Source organism: Anomalospiza imberbis, chromosome 10 (assembly GCF_031753505.1).
Source record: "Anomalospiza imberbis isolate Cuckoo-Finch-1a 21T00152 chromosome 10, ASM3175350v1, whole genome shotgun sequence".
NCBI classification, from domain to species: Eukaryota; Metazoa; Chordata; class Aves; order Passeriformes; family Viduidae; genus Anomalospiza; species Anomalospiza imberbis.
In genome coordinates, this window is record NC_089690.1 from 21726187 (window position 1) to 21745732 (window position 19546).

Consider the following 19546-nt stretch of genomic DNA (forward strand, 5'->3'; position numbering starts at 1 on the left):
AGAGCTGGCAGAGGCAAGGTACCAACACAGCTCAGAAACCTCCTCAACCTTCAGGCTCCTCTTCTGCTTTGGAAAGGGAATGTCTGACAGGAGTAGCTGGAGGAAGCGCGGACCAACCCACCCAGGGCAGCTCAAGAGGTTTTACAGCTTGGGTTTTTGGCAGCACATCACTCCCTAGTCACCATGCCAGCACACTGGTGGACAGGCAGAAGCCTGGAACATGCCTGGCAGATCTCTGCTGCCTTGTTTCAGCTCTCTCAGCTCTGGACTCTTTTTTTTCCCAGGGCTGTGGAATTCAGTTTTCTGTTCAAAGCAGCTTTCCTGAAGGTACTTGCAGAAGAGACTATTCCATTGTAGAAACACATGGATTGACTCACTGAGCAACACACGCATTTTCTACTCTTCCATTCCTTCTGTTATTTAAACTGGGATTGCGATGCTCCCCAGCAGCACACCACTGCTCCACACTTCGCTTATTGAATTCCCAGTCACTTAGAAATTCCCTCAACTCCCTTTCTATAGGTTGTGGACAGGAGAGGTAGTGCTGAGTGTCCTGCAGAGCATGAACAGGAGTTGTACCGTAGGGACCTGCACTCCGGAGGTTTCACAGCTGTCTGTGGGACGTGGCTGCTGTTCCCTGGCATTGTGAGCTGCAGTCCAGGTTGGCCAGTGAGAAGGGAAGCTGCTAAAAGCATTAACTGGACCTTTCTCCTGCTAAATGATGGGTGGGCTCTACTTAAGCTTCAGAGGGAGTCCCCATGGAAGGATTCAGCGCTCTAACGATTTCCGTGCCTCCCCCGGAAGGCCCAGCTGACCTGCTGTTGTAACAGATAGGCTTTGAACTCCTAAGCACCACTGCATCCACTTCCAGCAACTGTTTGCTGCTGAGCAATTCCAACTGCAGCCAGTAAGGCTGTAACACCCTCTAGGTTCTTCATCCCACTGCAGACACTGCGCGCTCCGCTCCGAGGCTGCACGGAATGCCAGGATGGACGGGAGGCAGGGATGGCAGCAAGCGCCTATGAAAACCGGTAGCCCCAGGCTCTCGAAGGAGCTTCCCTCCCCCCTTCTCCCCACACATACACAAATTTGCAGAGTCAGTTTCCTATTTGTTTTCAAAGGGACAGGATTTCAAAGTCTTCATCTTCTGAGTCAAAGAACCTTTCCAATCTGTCGGCATCAGAGGAGTCTGGAAGAGAAGAAAGCACTGCCTCAGTGGGATGCTGTGACTGTCAGTGAGACCAGCAGCTGGAGGGCATCACAATTTGAGTGCCAAGTGCCTACAAGTTCTAAAACTCAGTGACAAACCTGAGTGAGGGCTCTGAGGAGGATAAGAACACGTCAGTGGTACGGAAAATGCCTTGGAGACAATTACATGGAGCACAGAAGCACATAATCTTTTACAGATCCAAACATATTTCTGCTGCCACTGTTTTGTACAACCTTCCTGTGCCCCAGTTCTGCATTAGCAGGAGACTGTTCTGCCTCAAGAGGCTCAAAACAGGACAACTTGCCCAGGTCTGGACCAATACCAGTGAAGATTTCTGTCCCAGTTAAGAGATACATTTACCCCTATGTGTTAGAGAATCGTTTCTGCTGTAGTTGTTTTTGGTACAAATGTTAGCAAATGTAATTACAAAATGCACCCTTCCTAAAAGCAATTGGTACAGTTCACTTTGTGAGGAAAACTAATGTTGGTCGATCCCACCTCTCCATCCTTCCAACTATATGGTGAAGAAGGAGCTCACACTTAAAGGGAAGGAAGCAACTTTAGCACAGGGGGAAGGAGGAACCTTTATTAGTTCAGGCTGGACAGTTACAGAATCCCAGAATGGTTTGGGCTGTAGAGGACCTTAAAGATCATCCAGTCCTGCCCCCTGCCATGGGCAGGGACACCTTCCACTATCCCAAGGAGGTCCAAGCCCTGTTCAACCTGGCCTTTGACACTTCTAGGGATGGGGCAGACACGCTTCTCTGAGCAATCTCTGCCAGGGCCTAACCTCCCTCACAGGGAGGAATTCCTTCCCAATATCCCATCTAAGCCTGCCCTCTGGCAGTGGCAAGCCATTCCCACTTGTTCTGTCACTGTGCCCTCTCCAGGCCCTCTGCCTTTCTTGGAACCCCTTTAGGCCCTGAAAGGGGCTCAAAGTTCAATTACTCCTTCTAGTGAGAGACAGGACTAACAGAAATTAATGTCCTTGGCAGATGGGAGAGGCTCTGCAAGCCAGGGAAGAGGGAGAAGGACAAATAGTCCATAACAAAAACATTTTTAAGAGTAGGAAAGACAACATTAGGGACAATTTAAGACAGGTAAGGATCAGTTGGCAGTTTAAGGGAATTGAGCATGCTTAACAGCAAAGGACAGTGTGATAATGAAAGTCTTTAAGGAAGGATGGCAGGGAGAGAGAGAGACCAGAAGTGCAGGGTGCAGGTTGCCAGGAGGCCTCCCCATGCCTGGGGACAGGACAGACTTGCCCATACACACTCACTACTCTTGGCAGAAGCAGCCAATGGCTTTATCTCCTGCAATGTTTGCTCGTGTCTTTAATGTGATAAGCAAAGCCTGACAGGCAAGGTTAGGGCCCAGCACTTGTCCTTTTTCCCACTGGTAATGGTACATGCCAAGAAGGAGTGCCTTATGCTGGAACTAAGTGTGACCAGCCCTGTCTTGGAGCATTTTCATTACCTACAAACTGGGTTTTCAGCCTTTTCACTGGATGCTTTTGATTCCTCCAAGCATCCCTTCAGAAACCAGAGTCACACTGCCATGACAGCATGTGAGCTTGTTTGTTTTTCTGCTCAGTCACCATCACCATTCACAGATTATTCTAAAAATCATACTGAGACACTGTGGGATCTGCAAACCACTAGCTGAAAGCTGAAGAACTACATCCATTGACCCAAGAACTCCAGGTTAAATTCCAGGTGGAACAGGAACATACTAGAAGTCATCATGTAATTCCTCATGATTTCCAGAAAGCCAAAGGGACAGGCTCACCCTCAGCTCTCCCTCCCTGTGTGGCCTCACCTGGTGTGAGATTCAGGACGTCGGGGTTGGAGAAGTGTGAGGGCTGGTGTTCCACCAGCTCGAACATGGGCAGCGCTCCTCTGACCAGGGACAGCTGTGGAGACAGAGCAGAGCCATGAGAACCAACAGCTCTGCACTGCTGGTGCACTGCAGGGGTAATAACGATCTGTTGGGACTTCACTGTAGCTGGGAAAATGTTTTTCAAAGCTTCTGAATCACATCATCAACAGAATTTCAGAGCTCTGCTCCTTTAGGCAGTTTAATAGGCTTACAGTGGGGTCATGCTGCTGCTACATGGTCTCTATGCAGTGGTTTGGAAACAAAACAATACCTAATATTCCTTTCCAAGGGACAGAGAATCAGAAAGAGGGAGAGAGAGGGAAATTGGACAATAACACCAAGATCTTCGAGTTCAACCATTCCCCCAGCACTGCCAATATTACCACTAAACCATGTTTCCAAGTGCACATCCACATGCCTTCTGAACACTTCCCAGGATGGGGACTCCACCACTTCCCTGGGCAGCCTGTTACAATGTCTGACCAGATCTATAAACACAAACCTTTTTGATTTGCTGACACCAGTCATTAAAGTCTGCCTCTGTGTTGCAGAAAAAGCCCTGAAAGAAAAAAAAAAAAAAAAGAAAAAGACTTTATCTTTCTATACTTTAGATTGATCATTTCAGACTTAAGGCCCTGTGTCAACACCAAGTACCACGATCAGGAGTGGGAGCAGTTACTACTCCTGACTACCTTGCTTTAAACATGTGCCTCACACTGCCCTGTTAAACTGAACACTCCACAGAGGCTTGATGTGACCAGGCTATCTATCCAAGTGCTGGAATCATCAATATTTTCTTTACTGTGGAAGGAAAACCAGGAGGAACAAAGGAAACAAAGAGCAGGCAGCTCAGGTTCAACAGAAAACAAGCCATGGTGCATCATCAATGGGATTCAGGAATGGATTCAGATCTGCCCATCAATCCAAATCAAAGCCCGAACTAAACCCCAGAGAATGACATTGCTCCATGAGGAATGGTCTTTAACCGCCATGCAAGGGGGACTTCCCTGAGACAAGCACTCTCTGAGGAGCTGCTTTACCAGTGTCACCAAAAATCAAGGCAGCACTTTCCCAGAGCACAGCACCACAGAGTAGCCAGCCCAACACCACTGCCTCTCCCTGTGGAGCAGGCGGACCCCAGCAGTGCCCCTGGGGTGCTGGGGAGCAGGAGGAACAGGACGCACCACGGCAATGGAGGGGTCGAGCTCGGCGATGCTCATCCTGCACGGAGGGTGCTGGCAGTGGAAGCTCTCGTCGGGGAGGCAGCCGCTGTCACCGGGCTCCACCGCCGGCTGCGTGGTGTGGGGGTCCAGGTAAATGAGCTCCTCACCTGGGCACACAGGCAAGGACACATCAACAGGAAGAACCATGCCACAAGTTGAGGAGTGCTGAGATAGAAGGAGGAGGAAGAGCAACGGCAGAGCCAGCTCTCATAACCACACAGAGGAATCCACACTCCAGGGACATCTTGCTTTCAGCCACTTCCCCAAATGCTTCTCAGCCAGGCACAGCTGCCAGCACAACCACGGTGGCCACTCCAGTGTGATGCCCTGGGATTGAGGCCCAGGCACTATTTGGGTATTGTTCCTGCTCATCCCTTCCTAGGTGAGCTCAAATAGACCCCAGAAATCTAAAGCACAAATAACCTGAGGTCTCTGGCAGAGAGGAAACCAGAGGGAAGGAGGAGAGTAATAGGAGTTTGTAGGGTTTGAGGAACACCTAAAGAACAGTTAAATCCAGCCAAGCTGTAGAGGGAGGTCAGCTCTGAATGCAGGAAGCAGGCTCTATGCACTCCACAGAGCAGATTTTGTGTTATGCAGTGGAAGTTTACGGCCACTGTTCAAATCTACATCACTCAGGTGAGAGGTTCAGCCCACAGCAGCCTTCCACGCTTCCAGCAGGAAAGGAGAACCCTGCAGCATGCACCACAGGCTAAGCAGGAGAGCTGTGCCACCCTACAAGCATGTTTTAGCCAGGGGGAGATTCTTTGGACAGTCTTTGCAGTCCTCTGGGCACTCACCTACATAGCCAATGAAGTAGTGAGCACTGTTTGGCTTCCCGCCGATCACTCCCAGGGACTGGGGCATCATGAAGCAGTGCTGGAAAAGCAACACAGAAAACACACAGCTGACAGACAGTGAAACAGCAGGTGGCAACACAGGCAAACATCCAAAAATGCAGTGGGAAAGATGGACAGGGACATGGAAAATCAGCAACTCTAGCAGCAAAACCAACCATTTCTGGAGAAAATCTCCATCAGGCTGCAACACAGGGCTTTCAAGGAACATGGAAGCAGCTCAAAAACACATTTAACTGCATACAGGAGTAGACAGGTGGACCAAATGAAAGAAGCTGCACTACTCCAGGACTTGGTATGGGCAAGTCCTGGCTCTGCTGCAATCAGTGGCAAGATCCCTGACGCTGTCATCAGGTTGCAACAGTGCTCTCAGGAGGGAACAATCATTCAGGAAACAGTTGAAGTTCCTTATCCACCTGGAGCAGCCAAGCATGATCTACTGAGTTAAGGGAAGTAACCTCCCACAAATCTGAATTTGGAGGTCTCTCACCCAAGCTCAGAGCATTGTGCTCCCTGTCTTGTGTACACCCTAAATTCTGCAGCTTCTCAATACTCCAACCTGCAACCACCTGACAGCTCTTAGCCTCAGTCTGCAGCACAAACTTCAGCATCTGAGCCACGGGGAGTGTGCAACACTGTATTAATTAACACTCAGGCTACCACCAAGGAGGGTATAGCTGTGCTGAACAAAGGCTTCAGCAGGCTGATACCATCTGCACACAGAGAGGCTGAGATCTAAGCTGTGAAGTAAGAGCCTCAAAAAAAAACAAAACAAAACAAAACAAAAAAAACCCAAAAAAAACCCCAACCAAACAAACAAAAAAAAATCACCAAAAAAACCAACCAGAAAAGGCCCATCCCCTCAAGCCCCCCATTTTCCTGACTATAGCTTTCAAGAACCAACGTCCTGACCTCTGACAAGGACAGTCTCTGAACACATTTTTCTTTTGCAATGACTTCTGAGTGATTACTTAATTCACAAGAGGATCTTTAGGCATCACCCCAGCAGGAATTCAGCTCCAGATTCCCTACCTTTAGTGTTTCAATATAGGCTTCATTGATCTCTGTGAGCCCGAGGCGGAGAGGTATCAGCAGCACCAGTGGTTTCCACAGGGCGAGCCTCTCTCTGAGCCCCACGTCCTCTGGGCAGCCATTGTAGAGCACATCTGACTCCAGGGCAGGGCATGCTGCAGCTCCAGCACATGGCCCATTGGACTGGCACAGCCTCCCTATGGAAAGGGAACAGGAGCACAAAGCATCAGGACTCTGTTCCCAGACCTTCAGCCATTCCTCTGATCAACAACTGCTCTTTACCAGAAGCCTATAGCATTTAAACCCAAGAAGAGCTTGAAGAGGTTGAGTGCTGGGGCTGTGTGATGTGTGTGCAGGGCCTCAGCTGAGCTCACACCAAGCCACAGCAGCTTATACCACAGCAAAAATGCAAATTCTTCCAGAAAGGTGAGCAACCACCTGTGCCAACAAAGCTGGAGGGGTTGATTAGCAGGTCAGACAACTGTCCTGAATTCACAAAGCTTGTAAGCAGAAAGAGGAAAATTCTGGAGTGTCCAACTCCAGAGGAGTTCATGAATGAACTGAGGACAGCATTATGAGTTAACGCAGGAAAAATTCACCTGTAATTAAGTGCTGCAGCAAGATACAAACATGGTATCTGTCTAGAGTAGTTGTAACTTTCCTAAAGGTCACAAAAAGCTTCATAAATTTTCCTGGAGATCATTCACAAGCTACTTTACCGACCTAAAGCAGTATGGTCATTAAACTCTGCAATTTCAGCATGAGCTCTGCCTCTAAGATATGGGGCAGCAGAACTCCTTAGGGCATACACATGACATAAGCACTCTGCATCCTCATCCTAAAGGCTTGACAAATACACAGCTAGGCTGTAATGCACCCAGGTTATGTAAATTCTGCTCCAGAAACAACTCCAAGCCTACCTGTCTCACTGGCCAATTTAATTACTTGCTGGGTGTGTGAAAAAAAAGAAACCCAACCCAAAGCCCAAGGAAACCCACAGCATGATTAAAGAATCATGAAGCCAAGGCAGTTGAACAGAATGCCAGAGGCTCATTTAATTTATTCCCAGCTTAAACTGAATGCCAGGACACTCTAGCAGGTAGGACGTGATGTAAACAAACACCTTAATCACCAGCCATTTGCCATTTCAGCTGGGTTTTTCTTCACAACTGACAGCTTCAAACCCAGCTGAATGAGGACAATGTTATACCCAAATTCAGAAGAAATAGGACTTTGATCTAAAGTCTCAGGAAGAGAGACAACCTGCACTGCAATGTTTGCAGTTCCTCCCTGTACTGTTCCTCACGAAGGGAGAAGGTGTATGTGTGCATCTGATGCACAGACATAGTTACCAGAGGTTCTGAGGAAACTCAAAGTCATTATTTGTAGCCATTTCTCCTGATAAAGCAGGCTTTTTGTTGCAGTAGCCTGCCTGTCCAGATGATCTGAAATCAGCTGCCAAGCCAGGGCTGTTGCTGAATGGGGTGTCACTGCAGGTTTCCTCATCAGGAAAAGCACGGGGCAATCCTGCACTGTGTATGAACATATTTACCTGCAGTTTAAGCAGCAGAGAGCTTGGCACAGCCTAAATTCACCTTAATATCTGGCAGGCTTTGCAGTTCTGTGGTGCCACAGCAGAGCAGAACCTGCCTAAAGCTTCCCAGCTGGATCCCAACCACTTACTGCAAACATATTCCAACAGATCTGACACGACACCTCTCCTGCTGCAGCTGCTGCTGGCAGCTACTGGCTTTAACTGTCTTGGATTTTCACCACCTTTGTGATTCTCCTCCATCTCAGGTCTAGCTCAGATGCCCTTTCTCATGGAACACTGACACAGAAGGGATACAGATGTATGTTTCTGCACTGCTGTAACAAAAGGCATTTCCTGTGAACCTTTGGCTGAACCCTATCAGCGACAGAATTAACAGATGTATGAAACAACATTACTTTTATCCACAATGTTTGAGGCACAAGGTATCAAACACAAACCTACAGACATGTAACACATCAGACCCACTCACACAGTGACTTTCAGGCCCTGAACAGGTACATTATGATCCACATTTGAGCAAAACAAGCACACACACCTCAGCCCATGACAAGTTGTATGGACATGTCACTTGAAGCAGCACCAGTGCTGAACAGCCAGTGCCACACAGAGCCTGCAGCACACCTGAGCCTCGTAGCCAGCATGCTTCAGCTCTAGAAGTGATATTTGCAGGCTGAAGATGAAAGATAATCCAATTTCTGTTTTAAAACTGACCTTTTTTTAAGCCAAGGGCATCAGCACATGCCTTCAGCTAAGGTTAGGCACACACTTCTCTGTCAGGCCCAACTGAGCCTACCTGACAAGAGATGTGACTTTACAAAGTGACTGTCCCGCACTCCAGGCAAAAATTGCCTGGCCATTGATCTTGGCCCTGTGGTAGCCAAGCCAGCCTAAATGGTGCCTGCCACCATCTCACCCGTAACCCTACACCAGCTGTCTGAGAGCACTGCCCTGGCAGAAACACTGCAAGGTTTGTGCTGGGTGGGCTCATTGCCTCAGGTATTAGCCTTAAGCAAGCCATGAGAAGGCTGCTGAGGCCAGGACCGTGCAAGGCTGCAGCAACCAGCAGTGCAGGTGCTCAGCTTTGGTTACTGCAGTGCTGCAGCCAGAGCAGGCAGGCTCAGGATAGGCAAGAAGAACTGCTCAGCCTCCAGAGCAAGCCTGGGGGCAGGATGCCCCAAAAAACAGAGAAAGAAGGAAAAAAGAAGAAACCACCAGTGAATATTCCTTAAAATGATGAGAGTGGTGGATTCCCTTCTTATCCTCTTCCCCTGCCAATTCTGGCCCTTTTCCTCTTCAGATCTGTTCTGGCTTTCTTACTCTGTCCAATAGCAGAACCCTCCCTACCAGTTATGTGACAGCCATTTACTGCTTGCTCCTTGTGGCCATCAGCAAGTCTGACACTGCCTACCAAGCAGCTCCCATATGTTGTCTGAAGGTCAGCAAACCTTCTTTCCAGATCCAGAGGCATCACCAGATGAAATCAAAGTCAAACAAGGCCCTTCCTTGCCCTAGAACAGCAATTCTCACCTTGTTTTGCACATCTGGACACAGCTTTCACAGATCATGAGCGTTGGAAGGGACCTTAAAGCTCATCCTGTTCCACTCCCTGCCATGGGCAGGGACACCTTCCACTACCCCAAGTTGCTCCAAGCCCTGTCCAACCTGGCCTTGGACACTTCCAGGGACCCAGGGGCAGCCACAGCTTCTCTGGGCACCCTGTGCCAGGGCCTCACCACCCTCACAGGGAACAATTTCTCAAAGACAGAACATGTAACAGAACATGGACTTCATGTTTGTTGTGCTCGCCAGCTTTTTTCTGGGCTCTTGCTGCCCAGGATATACCACATTCTAGCTCCACGTGACACTTACGGATTTCTTCCATCACCACTGTGTTGTCCATGGCTATGTGTACTGCCAGGGAACTCCATGTATCAAAAGCTGCAAGTTTTCTAGAGGAAAATTAAAAACAAATAAGTAATGAAGGATGATTACAACTACAAGGCAGAGATGGTGGTATATCAGAGGAGAAAATGGATTAGGTGAGACTGATGTTATCAGTTATGCTGTGCAATGTGCTTTGACCTGGGAAAGCTGCTGTTAGGCAATTCCAGCCTATTCCAGGGAGCTGCCTGCTCATCTACTGACATGAGGGGAGAATGTGAGAGGAGGGAGGGTGTTATTACAGGCAGAACCCTGTCAGCTCAGAGGTACCACACACCAACAGCCCCACTGCCTGATTCATCAGAGAAAAGGAAAGGGCAGCACTTACTTGAGCACCTGTGCAACCGTGTTTGGTCCATACCACTGGCCTATGGATTTTCCCTCCCCGACTCCCATCTGGGCTGCATCACAACAAAAAACCAGAATAACGTAGTCAATAACTTCACCCACTTCCTAATCAGGTTTGTATTTAATAGGGAAGAATTCTCACTTGGAAACTTTACTGAATCAGCAGTATTTACTGTTTCATGGGGGTGAAAAGGACATCCTGAAGGACTGCAGAGCAAATCCTTTCTCTAAAATGCAGCAGCACAGAAGTTCCAAGGGCAGTGTTGCCTCAGAAGAATCTTTACCCAGTATTTGATCACTAGACCACCCCTGTGACCTGAGTTCTGTTCACCCCACAGGAAACACTGGAACAGGCTGCTTTGTGATTTTTCAGGGAAGTTTGTATCAAGGTGAGAGCCTTCCTTAGCCCATTTGCTACATCTGAGCATTTCTTTCTTCTTACCTATCTGGTGAATGGAGTAGTAGCTGTCTTTTTTGTCAATGAAGGCATTAAGAACATTGAAGTAATTATCCAGCTGCCTCTTCCCTTTTATCCACCTCCAGTCTAGGACAGACAAGGGATATATGAAATAAACATGGTACTTATTAGCAATTAGAGGCTGCAAGCTGCTGTGTATTGACCAACTCAATTTTCACATTGTCATATTATTACTAAGCATCTGAGGCATTCCCAACAGTAGAGGGGTAATTTTAAAATAACAGAAAACATTCTTTCAGCTGGGATAAGATACCATCACCCATAGAAAAGCAAATAAACACACATAAAATCAGAAAATCCAAATATCCCTGGAGATTTCCAAGTCCTGAACTTGAGAAGAGTGAAGAAAAAGTTACAGAACCCTCAGCGATTCCCAGCTGTGTCCTTGTTATCTCTGTTCTTCCAAGTGCTGCACCCCTGGGAGCACATGGCCCTGGCAGTCAGTGAGGGCTGTGCACTGGTTTACCTCTTCCCAAATGCCTGCAGACCAAGGCCTGAGCAAAGATCATCTGGCCACAGCGCAGCATGCAGCCCCAGCCCGTGTCAGAGGTGGGACCGGTTCCTCCTGGAAACAAGGACAGAAAATAAACAGGGAATGAATGGTGAGACAGTGCCAAGAGGGAGGAGAATGAATGGGCAGCAGGTTCACCAGGAGACAAGGCAGGGAATGAGGACTAGCTTAGCTCACACAGCCAAGGCTGAGAACCAAAAATGTGGTTATGGATGAGTAATTTACTAGCATCCCTTAAAAACAAATAAATAAACTCCTCTAACACTAACTGAAAGGGGAAAAAAATCCAAGGGAAATCCAAACAGCCCAAGAGAGAGCTGAATTTCTCAGGAGAACAAGAGCCATTGAGCCTGGCTGCAGACTCTTAGCCCAATTCAGACACATTCCTACACGAAGGTGTTTGTTAAAGATGACTCTTGTAATCCTCATCTTGAGAAGGCAACTCATCCTGCAGAACAAACCAGTCCCAGGGAATTCCCACATCAGAAGTGGCTACAAATAACATTTCCAAATGAACAATGTAGTCAGACCAAAAAAACAAAGGCATCAGCCAAAAAAACCCTACCCAAGCAGTGAAAAAAAGACATCCTACATATTGTTGGAGAAAGCTGGATATCAGCTCCTGCTGGAAAGCCTAAGACAAAGGACACAAGGCTGAAAGCATTTCCCTGACAGATCTTCCAAATGAAACTGCTGCTCCTCCACTCCAGCTCCGGCTGTTACTACAAATAACAGAGATCAAATGTTCAGTGTGATCACAGTAGGTAATCTGTGCCTGGGCACAGCTTCTGCTAGTCTTTGTAATGCTGCTTTCTTCTTTTGGTCCTAAACAGGGAGAAAAATCACTTGGAGGACTATTTAATCAGCTTCTCAATGGTCACCAGTTGTCTTCTATAATTTCACCAGTAATTCATAACACGTAGAAATTCCAAAAGTGATAATGCTTTACAAAATTAGCATCAGACAGTTCCCTAACCATTACAATAATTAAGTGGGCTAGCACAGAGGGAAGGGATGAACAGTAACAGGGGTGACTGGGAGAAAAAATACTGAAAAAGGTTTACTGTGTATTACATGCAGATCATATTTATGGTATAGATGGGAAATGACTCAGAAAATGGGGTCTGTCTTCACCCCACAGCCTCTACTGACTCACAAGGAAACCAAAATTGTGTCTGTGAGCCAGTTAAACATGTGCTAACCCTTTGTTCTCGAACATATGTTTAACTATGGTGCATAAACATGAATTTAAAGGGATTAAACTGCATCAAAGATGTCTCAGAGCTTGTGAAGCAGAGGGCTTCCCAGCAGGGAAAGAACAGCACAAGCCAGAAGGACCAGTTAGGAAGAGGCCTCTTTTCCAAAGCTGAGCCATGTTCCTTTCCCACTGACTGCTGGGCATGACAGTGACAGAAGGGGGACATGGGTAGGCCTTGGAGTCCCGTTTACCTGCTCTGAGATCTCCTCTGATACACCTTGCACCCAGCACACAAACACAAACCCCACAAGAGGCCATGCAGAGTATCTTAGGGAACCCAGACATCCTCCTTCAAGCTCACTGGGAAACATTCCCCTGTCACTACAGCTCCTGTGTGTAACACACTTCAGACACATAACTCCCCCTAGACAAACAAAACCCCCACACAGAGCCTGGAGCAGATGCACAAAGGCAGCAATTTCTGTATCATTCTCTAGGTTTCATCACTTTAATCCACTTCAAGCCCAAGACCATCATTCAGTAATATTTCACACTAGACTGATGTAGGATGTGATGAAGTACAAAAATCCTCCCATGTTGCCTAAAAAAAGAGCAGACTTCCCAAACTCCTTCTTGTGCTCCTTTAAAAACCACTTCTGTCCCTCCTACCCAAGGGGATGAGGAATTCTCATTATCAGGTAAACAAAAAGTCTGTCTGATCAATTGGATGAAGCACATTTCACACTCTTATGAATGGAAGTGATGCCATGTTTTGGGGACTGTTTCATTAGGGATAACTGGATTATAATGATTTCCAGGATGTCTTTAGACTCCTCCAGAGTACATACCAATAGCAGGGAAGTTCTTTCTGTAGGTGAACCAAAGCCGAGAGGTCACATCCAACAGGATCTCGTCCTTCTCTGGAAAGTGTTCAGCATGGAAAGGCACATGTGAGGGGGCACCAAGACTGCTAAACCCACCTCCCACTCACCCTCCCAAGGAATTCTGCTCCTCACAGTCTGCAGGCCCAGAGAGGCAGAGTCTGGCTGAGGAACAGAGCAGTACTGCTGTGCACAAAGTACTTCTTTTCCCCCTCAAAATAGCTGCCATCAACTCAAAGGCACTATGGCCACAGGCAAATTATGAAGCAGCAAACCATCCTTCTGCCCCCTGTATCCATCATCCTGCCCTCACGACATGTCCCAACAACTCCCATATGGTAACTTTCTGCACAAAAATATTCCTGAGTCCGTGGAAATGGCCAGACAGACAGAAGCATGGCAGCTAAAACCCAAGTGCAACACTAACAAAGTCCTCTGGAGCCTTAAAACATTGCACTGTGCACACAAAAATACCTGTAAAAACACTGTATTTCCGGCCAAGGATCCAAACGGGTTCTTTGGTCTCAGGGAAGTCTTCATACTCAAACCTGAGGGTGTCGTAGGTAAGAGTAGCTAGAAAGAGAAAGGAGAAATCACAAACCTTTGATAGCTTTTCCTTTTGTTTTTAAAACCAGACAAAGCTACAGAATCAAAGCTGCTGTGGTCCAGTGAGTCCCACCCAGCCCCAAAGCCCCCGGGCTGGCAGGAAATGGAGCCAGGGCTCTGCACTCAGCTCTGGGAGGCACACAGGTGGCCCAGCCCTGGCTCGCTCCTGGCTGCTCCACAGGCAGAAAAGCAGCAAGATTTCCAGGTTAAGCCAGCTCCAGGTTCTGCCTGGGGCACAAAACATCTAAAACTTCACCTGGCAGCTACACCATTTCCCAGAACAGGCACCATCATGCACGTCATCAGCTACAGCATTGATGTTGAGGGCCTCTTTCCATCAAGCAAAGTGGTTAAAACCCTCTTGCAGAGAACACAAATTTTGAGGGAAGAACATGCAAAACACAGATCACCTTAAGGTGGAAACTAAACCTTGCTCAGTCCCTCCTCAAGAGGCACCAAATGCAGCAGAAGCCTTTACAGGTGTCACCCCACAAAGTGAGGAACACAGCTGTGAAGATGTGCTCATGCAAAGCTGACAGGCAGAACTTTTGTCTCTTTTACTGGCTCCCCTCACAGCATGGCATCCATCAGTGCCTAAAAATCCATCCCCTTTCAGGACCAGGACAGAACAACCCAGCAGCCCAGCTTGCCCTTGGATCAAGACAGCTTCAGCTGTTGTGCACAGGGTACAAACAACAGGGAGGAAAAACCAGAGGAGCTGGATGAGCTGTGTTCCACTACATCTGTGTTTGGAAACACAGACTTTAAAGTAGCCTGGGAATTCTGGAAAAGACACATGATTTTACAGGTGCCAATTCTGTAACAAACCACCTCTACAATTTAAAGCAGAGCTAAGGCAGACTGATCTGTAACTGTTAAAATAATGACTGAAAACATCTCTCACAGCAAATGCAATAAAATCTGTGGTAATGTGATGTGAGTTCAAAGCAGGACAAAGGAGTACATGGCCCCAAGCTTCTGTCAGCCCAGTTCTCTGCAAAAGCTACCCCTCTCCATGGAGCACACCTCACTTTTGGCTCCTGCAGAGTACCCTGCTGCTACATGAGACACTTCAGCCTCCTGAAGTAGCTCAGCCTTCCAATGCAGGCTCCCTGACCTGGAATTACAATTCCAGATGTCCAAGAAAACATTCAAGCAGATACTATCACTAAGACCAACAAGTGGGGACCCCAGCAACAGAAATGACAACAGGCTCCTAAATCAAATTTTGCAACAGACTCTGCCTTAATTCCAGCCCACAAGACTTAAAGCACGTTCCTTGTGTGAATTAGTCTTTAAGATTGTTCCAGGCACCTTTAGGATTGCACAGACCACATGTTCCCATTGCCACCCCATTATGTGACTCCTCAGCAAGCTAAACAAAACAATTCTGCTTGCACAGAAATGTCCCAATAAATTACTGCTGCAGTCTTCTCCTCTAACAAACTCCAGCAGGGAAATGAAGGACTTCTTTCCCACCTACTACCCAAACTTGAAAATGTCCAGATTTGAAAAGGTAACTGACATGATCTTAACATAATTACTGGAGTTCTCAGGAAGGTTTTAAAGCTCCAAGGAATATTCTGTGGTTTACTTTGTCAGTTCCTAAGCCTGCCATGTATCCAACTCTTTGTCAGGAGTCTCAAATAGCTTAAAGAAAATGAGTGGAACAAGGATGCTACTGAGGAACACAATTCCTCCTTCTCCTTCCCAGCAACATTCCCTGACCTGCTCAAATATCACAACCTCTGCACCTGCACAGTTTGCAGGGCACCAGGTCTTTAGCAAAGACAGGATTTGCAACTAGACACCTCACAGCAAGGATCAGCAGCTGGAAAGGGGCTGCTGGAGTCTCTTCCCTTCCACCAAAGCTCAGAGAGGAAGGGGTCAGCAGATAGAGGGGATCTCCAGCTGGACCAGCCACGTGCTCAGGGAATGCAGCACATGTGTCATGGCACAGCACACTGGGGAGGAGAGTCCCAGGCTTGCAGCCCTTCATCTGGATGCCCAACATCTGGCTCTGCACAAGGCCCTGTGTGTCCAGCTGTGCACCTCAAAGAGGTGGTCAGACATTCGTGTTGGGATTAGGGGGAGGAAATAGTTGAAAAGGCACGACTACCAAATGCAGGAGCTCAGGTTTCCCCCTCACAGGGAAGAAAATTCTAGAGGTTGCTCCTAGTTAGTATCAAGGACATTATAATGGGAGCAGTAAACTCCCCACAAGGCTGGAGGTCACTGAGTGTTTCCTTTACAAGCCTCCACCTTCATATGTTCCAGCGCTTTTCCAAAGTCCATCTATTGTGCTATTGCCCAGATGGGCTAAATACCAGCCAGTGGGACCAAAACAATTCAGGCAGGGCAGAAAGAACATCACACACTGCACAGAAGCCTTTCTCTCCTTCTTATAGCCAGAGATGAAGACAAGAAATACATCTGGAAATTCACCAAGCAGAAATCCTGTTTGAAGCTGCTTCTCTCAGAGCTGCAGAAGCTGGGTGAGATCAGCACATTTCTCAGGCAGTGCTCCAAAACTTCACCTTCAGAAAGCCCTCGGTCTATTTTAATTACCGACCTCTGAGCATCCAGGACAGTGGAGCAGCAGTTTCTGCAGAGGAGGATGTGCAGGCTCTGCACATCAAACACAACAGCTCCACTTCACACGGTTTTATAGTGAGAAAGCAGAGTGTCAGCCCTGCACAGCTCACCCTGAGAAAGGCAGCCTCGCTTTCCAGGAGCCTTACACACACTGGGAATGAGGGGAGGCTGGCTGGATTGCTGCCCCATGGGCACACCTTCCATGGGATCTGCAGAACACTTCATCCCAGAAAGCCTCAGCAGGAAAGGCAAAGCTTTGTACATGCCACAACAGAATGGCAGAATGGTTTGGCCTGGAAGGAACCTTAAAGCTCATCTCATTCCACCCCCTGCCGTGGGCAGAGACACCTTCCAATAGACCAGGGTGCTCCAAGCCCCATCCAACCTGGCCTGGAACACTTCCAGCAATGGGGCAGCCACAGCTTCTCTGGGCAACTGTGCCAGGGCCTCACCACCCTCACAGGGAACAATTCCTTCCCAATATCCCATCTAACAATGTCCTCTGGCAGTGGGAAGCCATTCCCCCTTGTGCTGTCACTCCAGGCCCTTGTCCAAAGTCCCTCTCCAGCTCTCCTGGAGCCCCTTTAGGCACTGGAAGGGGCTCTAAGTTCTCCCCAGAGCCTTCTCTTCTCCAGGTGACCACCTCCAGCTTTCCCAGCCTTTCCTCACAGGAGACATACTCCATCACTTTAACACAAGAACTCTCTAAACACACAGAATTAGGGTACAAGGTGAAATTTTCTCTCCTTTCTCATAGCCTTAATCAGCACAATGAAACACTGGAGATAAAAACATTGTCCCAACTCGCAGCAAACACACCCAGAGGCACAGCTGGGCGCTGGGAGCAGCCCCTGAGTGCTGGAGGCCAGGCCAGCCTCTGAGGGATGCTAACTTCATCTCCCACACCACAACCTAAGCCATTTGTTTCCCCACCAACTCTGGGAAACAAGTAACAACAAGTGAAGGCTTGGGTGACTCAAACAGAAACACGGCAGGTGATTTTCCCAGCATCTTCAATTCTGCTGAAGAACTTCTCACACAAAATACAGAAGCTGAGCTTTGGAGTGTGGCACTGAGGGAAAGCCAAGCTTTGCCATACCTCCCTTCCCAAACTGGTCCTGAGGCTTCTCCAGTCTCTGAAAAGGCCTGGCTCTCATGCCTTCCCAAATCCTTTAGACTCCAACTAAGGTCACCACCAAAGGATCAGAAATGAGGTGGATGATGCCTCCTTTAGCTGATATAGGTACCTCACCCAAGGCACAGGAGGAACACATTTGGATGTGGAATATTTCAGATACAGTCAAAAAGAGAAGGTAAATTTACCACTTTAGTAAAATGCATTGCTGGAAAACACTAAACACCTCAAACCCTTACTTCTGGCCTTGGCAGAAGAAAGATTTAATCTTTTCTTTCCTCCAAGCTCCTTCAAACAAGACAAATCCTGATTATCCGAGCACCAATGAGGAGTTAAGAGACAGACAGCGAGGAAAATCAGGCTACTGAAGGGTGGTGCTTTCTTGAAGGCCTGGAGCAAACAGTTCCAAGTTTTGCTGTCAGCTCCCCGACCATCTCCAGAGCAAGGCTGGACACGAAGGGGCTCCAGCCCAGAGATTCTCCTCCTCCTCCTCCTCTCACGGAGGAGATCCAGCCCCACCATCCACCACAGCAAAGTCTTCCTTTCCTCTCACACCAAGGGAAAGCAAACACATCTCCCGGATCAGGGGGGCAAGTTCACTCAGCGGAGCGCGTCCCCTCCAGGTACGACACTGGATCCGGGGACGCTCCGGCAGAGCCGGGACGCTCTCAGCCGGACCACGCTGCCAACAACAGCGGCACGAAGGCCGAAACGAGTCAGGACAGCCCTGAGGAGGGACAGGAGACAGGGACCGCGGCACACCGCGCTCGGCGGTGCGGAGGAGCCCACGGCGCACAGGGAAGCGTTTGTTGTTGTGGAACAACACTTACCTCTGCGGAGGGGGTGGAAGCCGCTACTACGCTAAGGCTGGAGGGAAGCGGGTCCCAACACAGTGTCAAACACTTATTTTTACTTTACCCCGCAGGAAACCTAAATCTCTACCACAAGCAGCTTTGCTAGAGCCCTCTCTGAGAGTGGTGAGTGGCTGAGGCGCCTTCTTACCTCCCGAGGACACCTTCTCACCCCTCCAAAGCCCCCCTCTTACCCCCAAGCTGCCTTCTCGCCCCTGGAGCCCTCATGGGGAGCGGGGCACAGCGACACCAGCCGTGTCACCGCTCCCCGCGCCGGTTCCCCCCCGGGCAGACCCGACCCGGCGGCAGAGCCCCGAGCTTTCGAGGAACGACGGCAGCAGCGGGGCTGGGGAGGGCAGGAGGGACTCGCCGCCCGGCTCCGGCCTGCGCCGGCCCACCCCGGCGGCCACGCAGCCACCGCCTTCCCCTTCGCCCCACCACGGGGGCGGCCGGGCCCCGGAGGGCCGCGGCTCCCAGGGCCGTGCCCAGGGCGGAAAGCGGCGCCTTCTCCGCCGCCCGTCGGGGAGGCCGTGCCGGGGAGCCGCGGGCCTCGAGCGGCCGCCGGGTTGGGTCGAGCCAGGGAGCCCCGAGGGGAAGCGCGGCCGCCGCGCCGCGGGCAGGGCCCGCCCGGGACCCACCTGCGTCCATGGCGGCCCCGCCGAGGCTGCGGCCGCCGCCGACTCTCACGCCCGGCGCGGCCCCGCGCGACTGCTGGCGCGACGCGCCGCTCCCGGCCAATGCGAGCGCCGCTCGCAGCCGGCCCACGCGCCGATTGGCTGTCGTTGGTTTCGTCACAGCTCGGCGCCACGCAGCTCTGTGTGCGCACAGGGAGCTGCCATGTTGCCGTACGGAGAGGCAAAGCGGAGCGTGGGGCGGGAGCGGGCCGGCGGTGGGGCCGGGGCTGGGGCTAGAGGGCGGCGCGGAGTGTGAAGGCTCCGCTCCTTGCGCAGAGCGCCGACGGGCGCGTCCCGCGACACGTATACCTAGGAATGATGTGTGAAATGGGCGCCGCCATCGTGCTGTACGGAGCCGGCCCAGCCCCGCCCCTCTGTTCCCCGTGAGAGTGACCCCCTCCACCATGCCCGCCCCACTCGGAGACGCCTTTCAGGGCTCGGCTGCCACGGACGGAGCGGCTCGTCGGGAGGCGGAGGCCCAGCTGCGCCGACGAGGCAAGCGAGAGGCGCAGGGAGCGAGTCCCCCCTTCCTCACCTGCCCCGCGCCGTACAGCGGCAACCCGACCAAAATGGCGG

The 19546-nt window shown here is 49.8% G+C and overlaps 1 protein-coding gene across 1 annotated transcript; it reads right to left on the reverse strand.

The window, feature by feature from the left end:
* Nucleotides 1-511: 511 nt before the first annotated feature.
* ATG4B (autophagy related 4B cysteine peptidase) lies at nt 512-19082 on the reverse strand. Its single transcript, XM_068201193.1, has 13 exons — nt 18935-19082; nt 13584-13682; nt 13077-13148; nt 10986-11084; nt 10484-10585; nt 10022-10094; nt 9622-9701; nt 6198-6394; nt 5109-5187; nt 4273-4418; nt 3591-3647; nt 3029-3122; nt 512-1189 (listed from the first exon to the last, which is right to left on the reverse strand). The coding sequence occupies exons 1-13, from the start codon at nt 18942-18944 to the stop codon at nt 1116-1118; spliced, it is 1182 nt and encodes a 393-aa protein (XP_068057294.1). The 5' UTR covers nt 18945-19082; the 3' UTR covers nt 512-1115.
* Between the last annotated feature and the right edge of the window lie 464 nt (nt 19083-19546).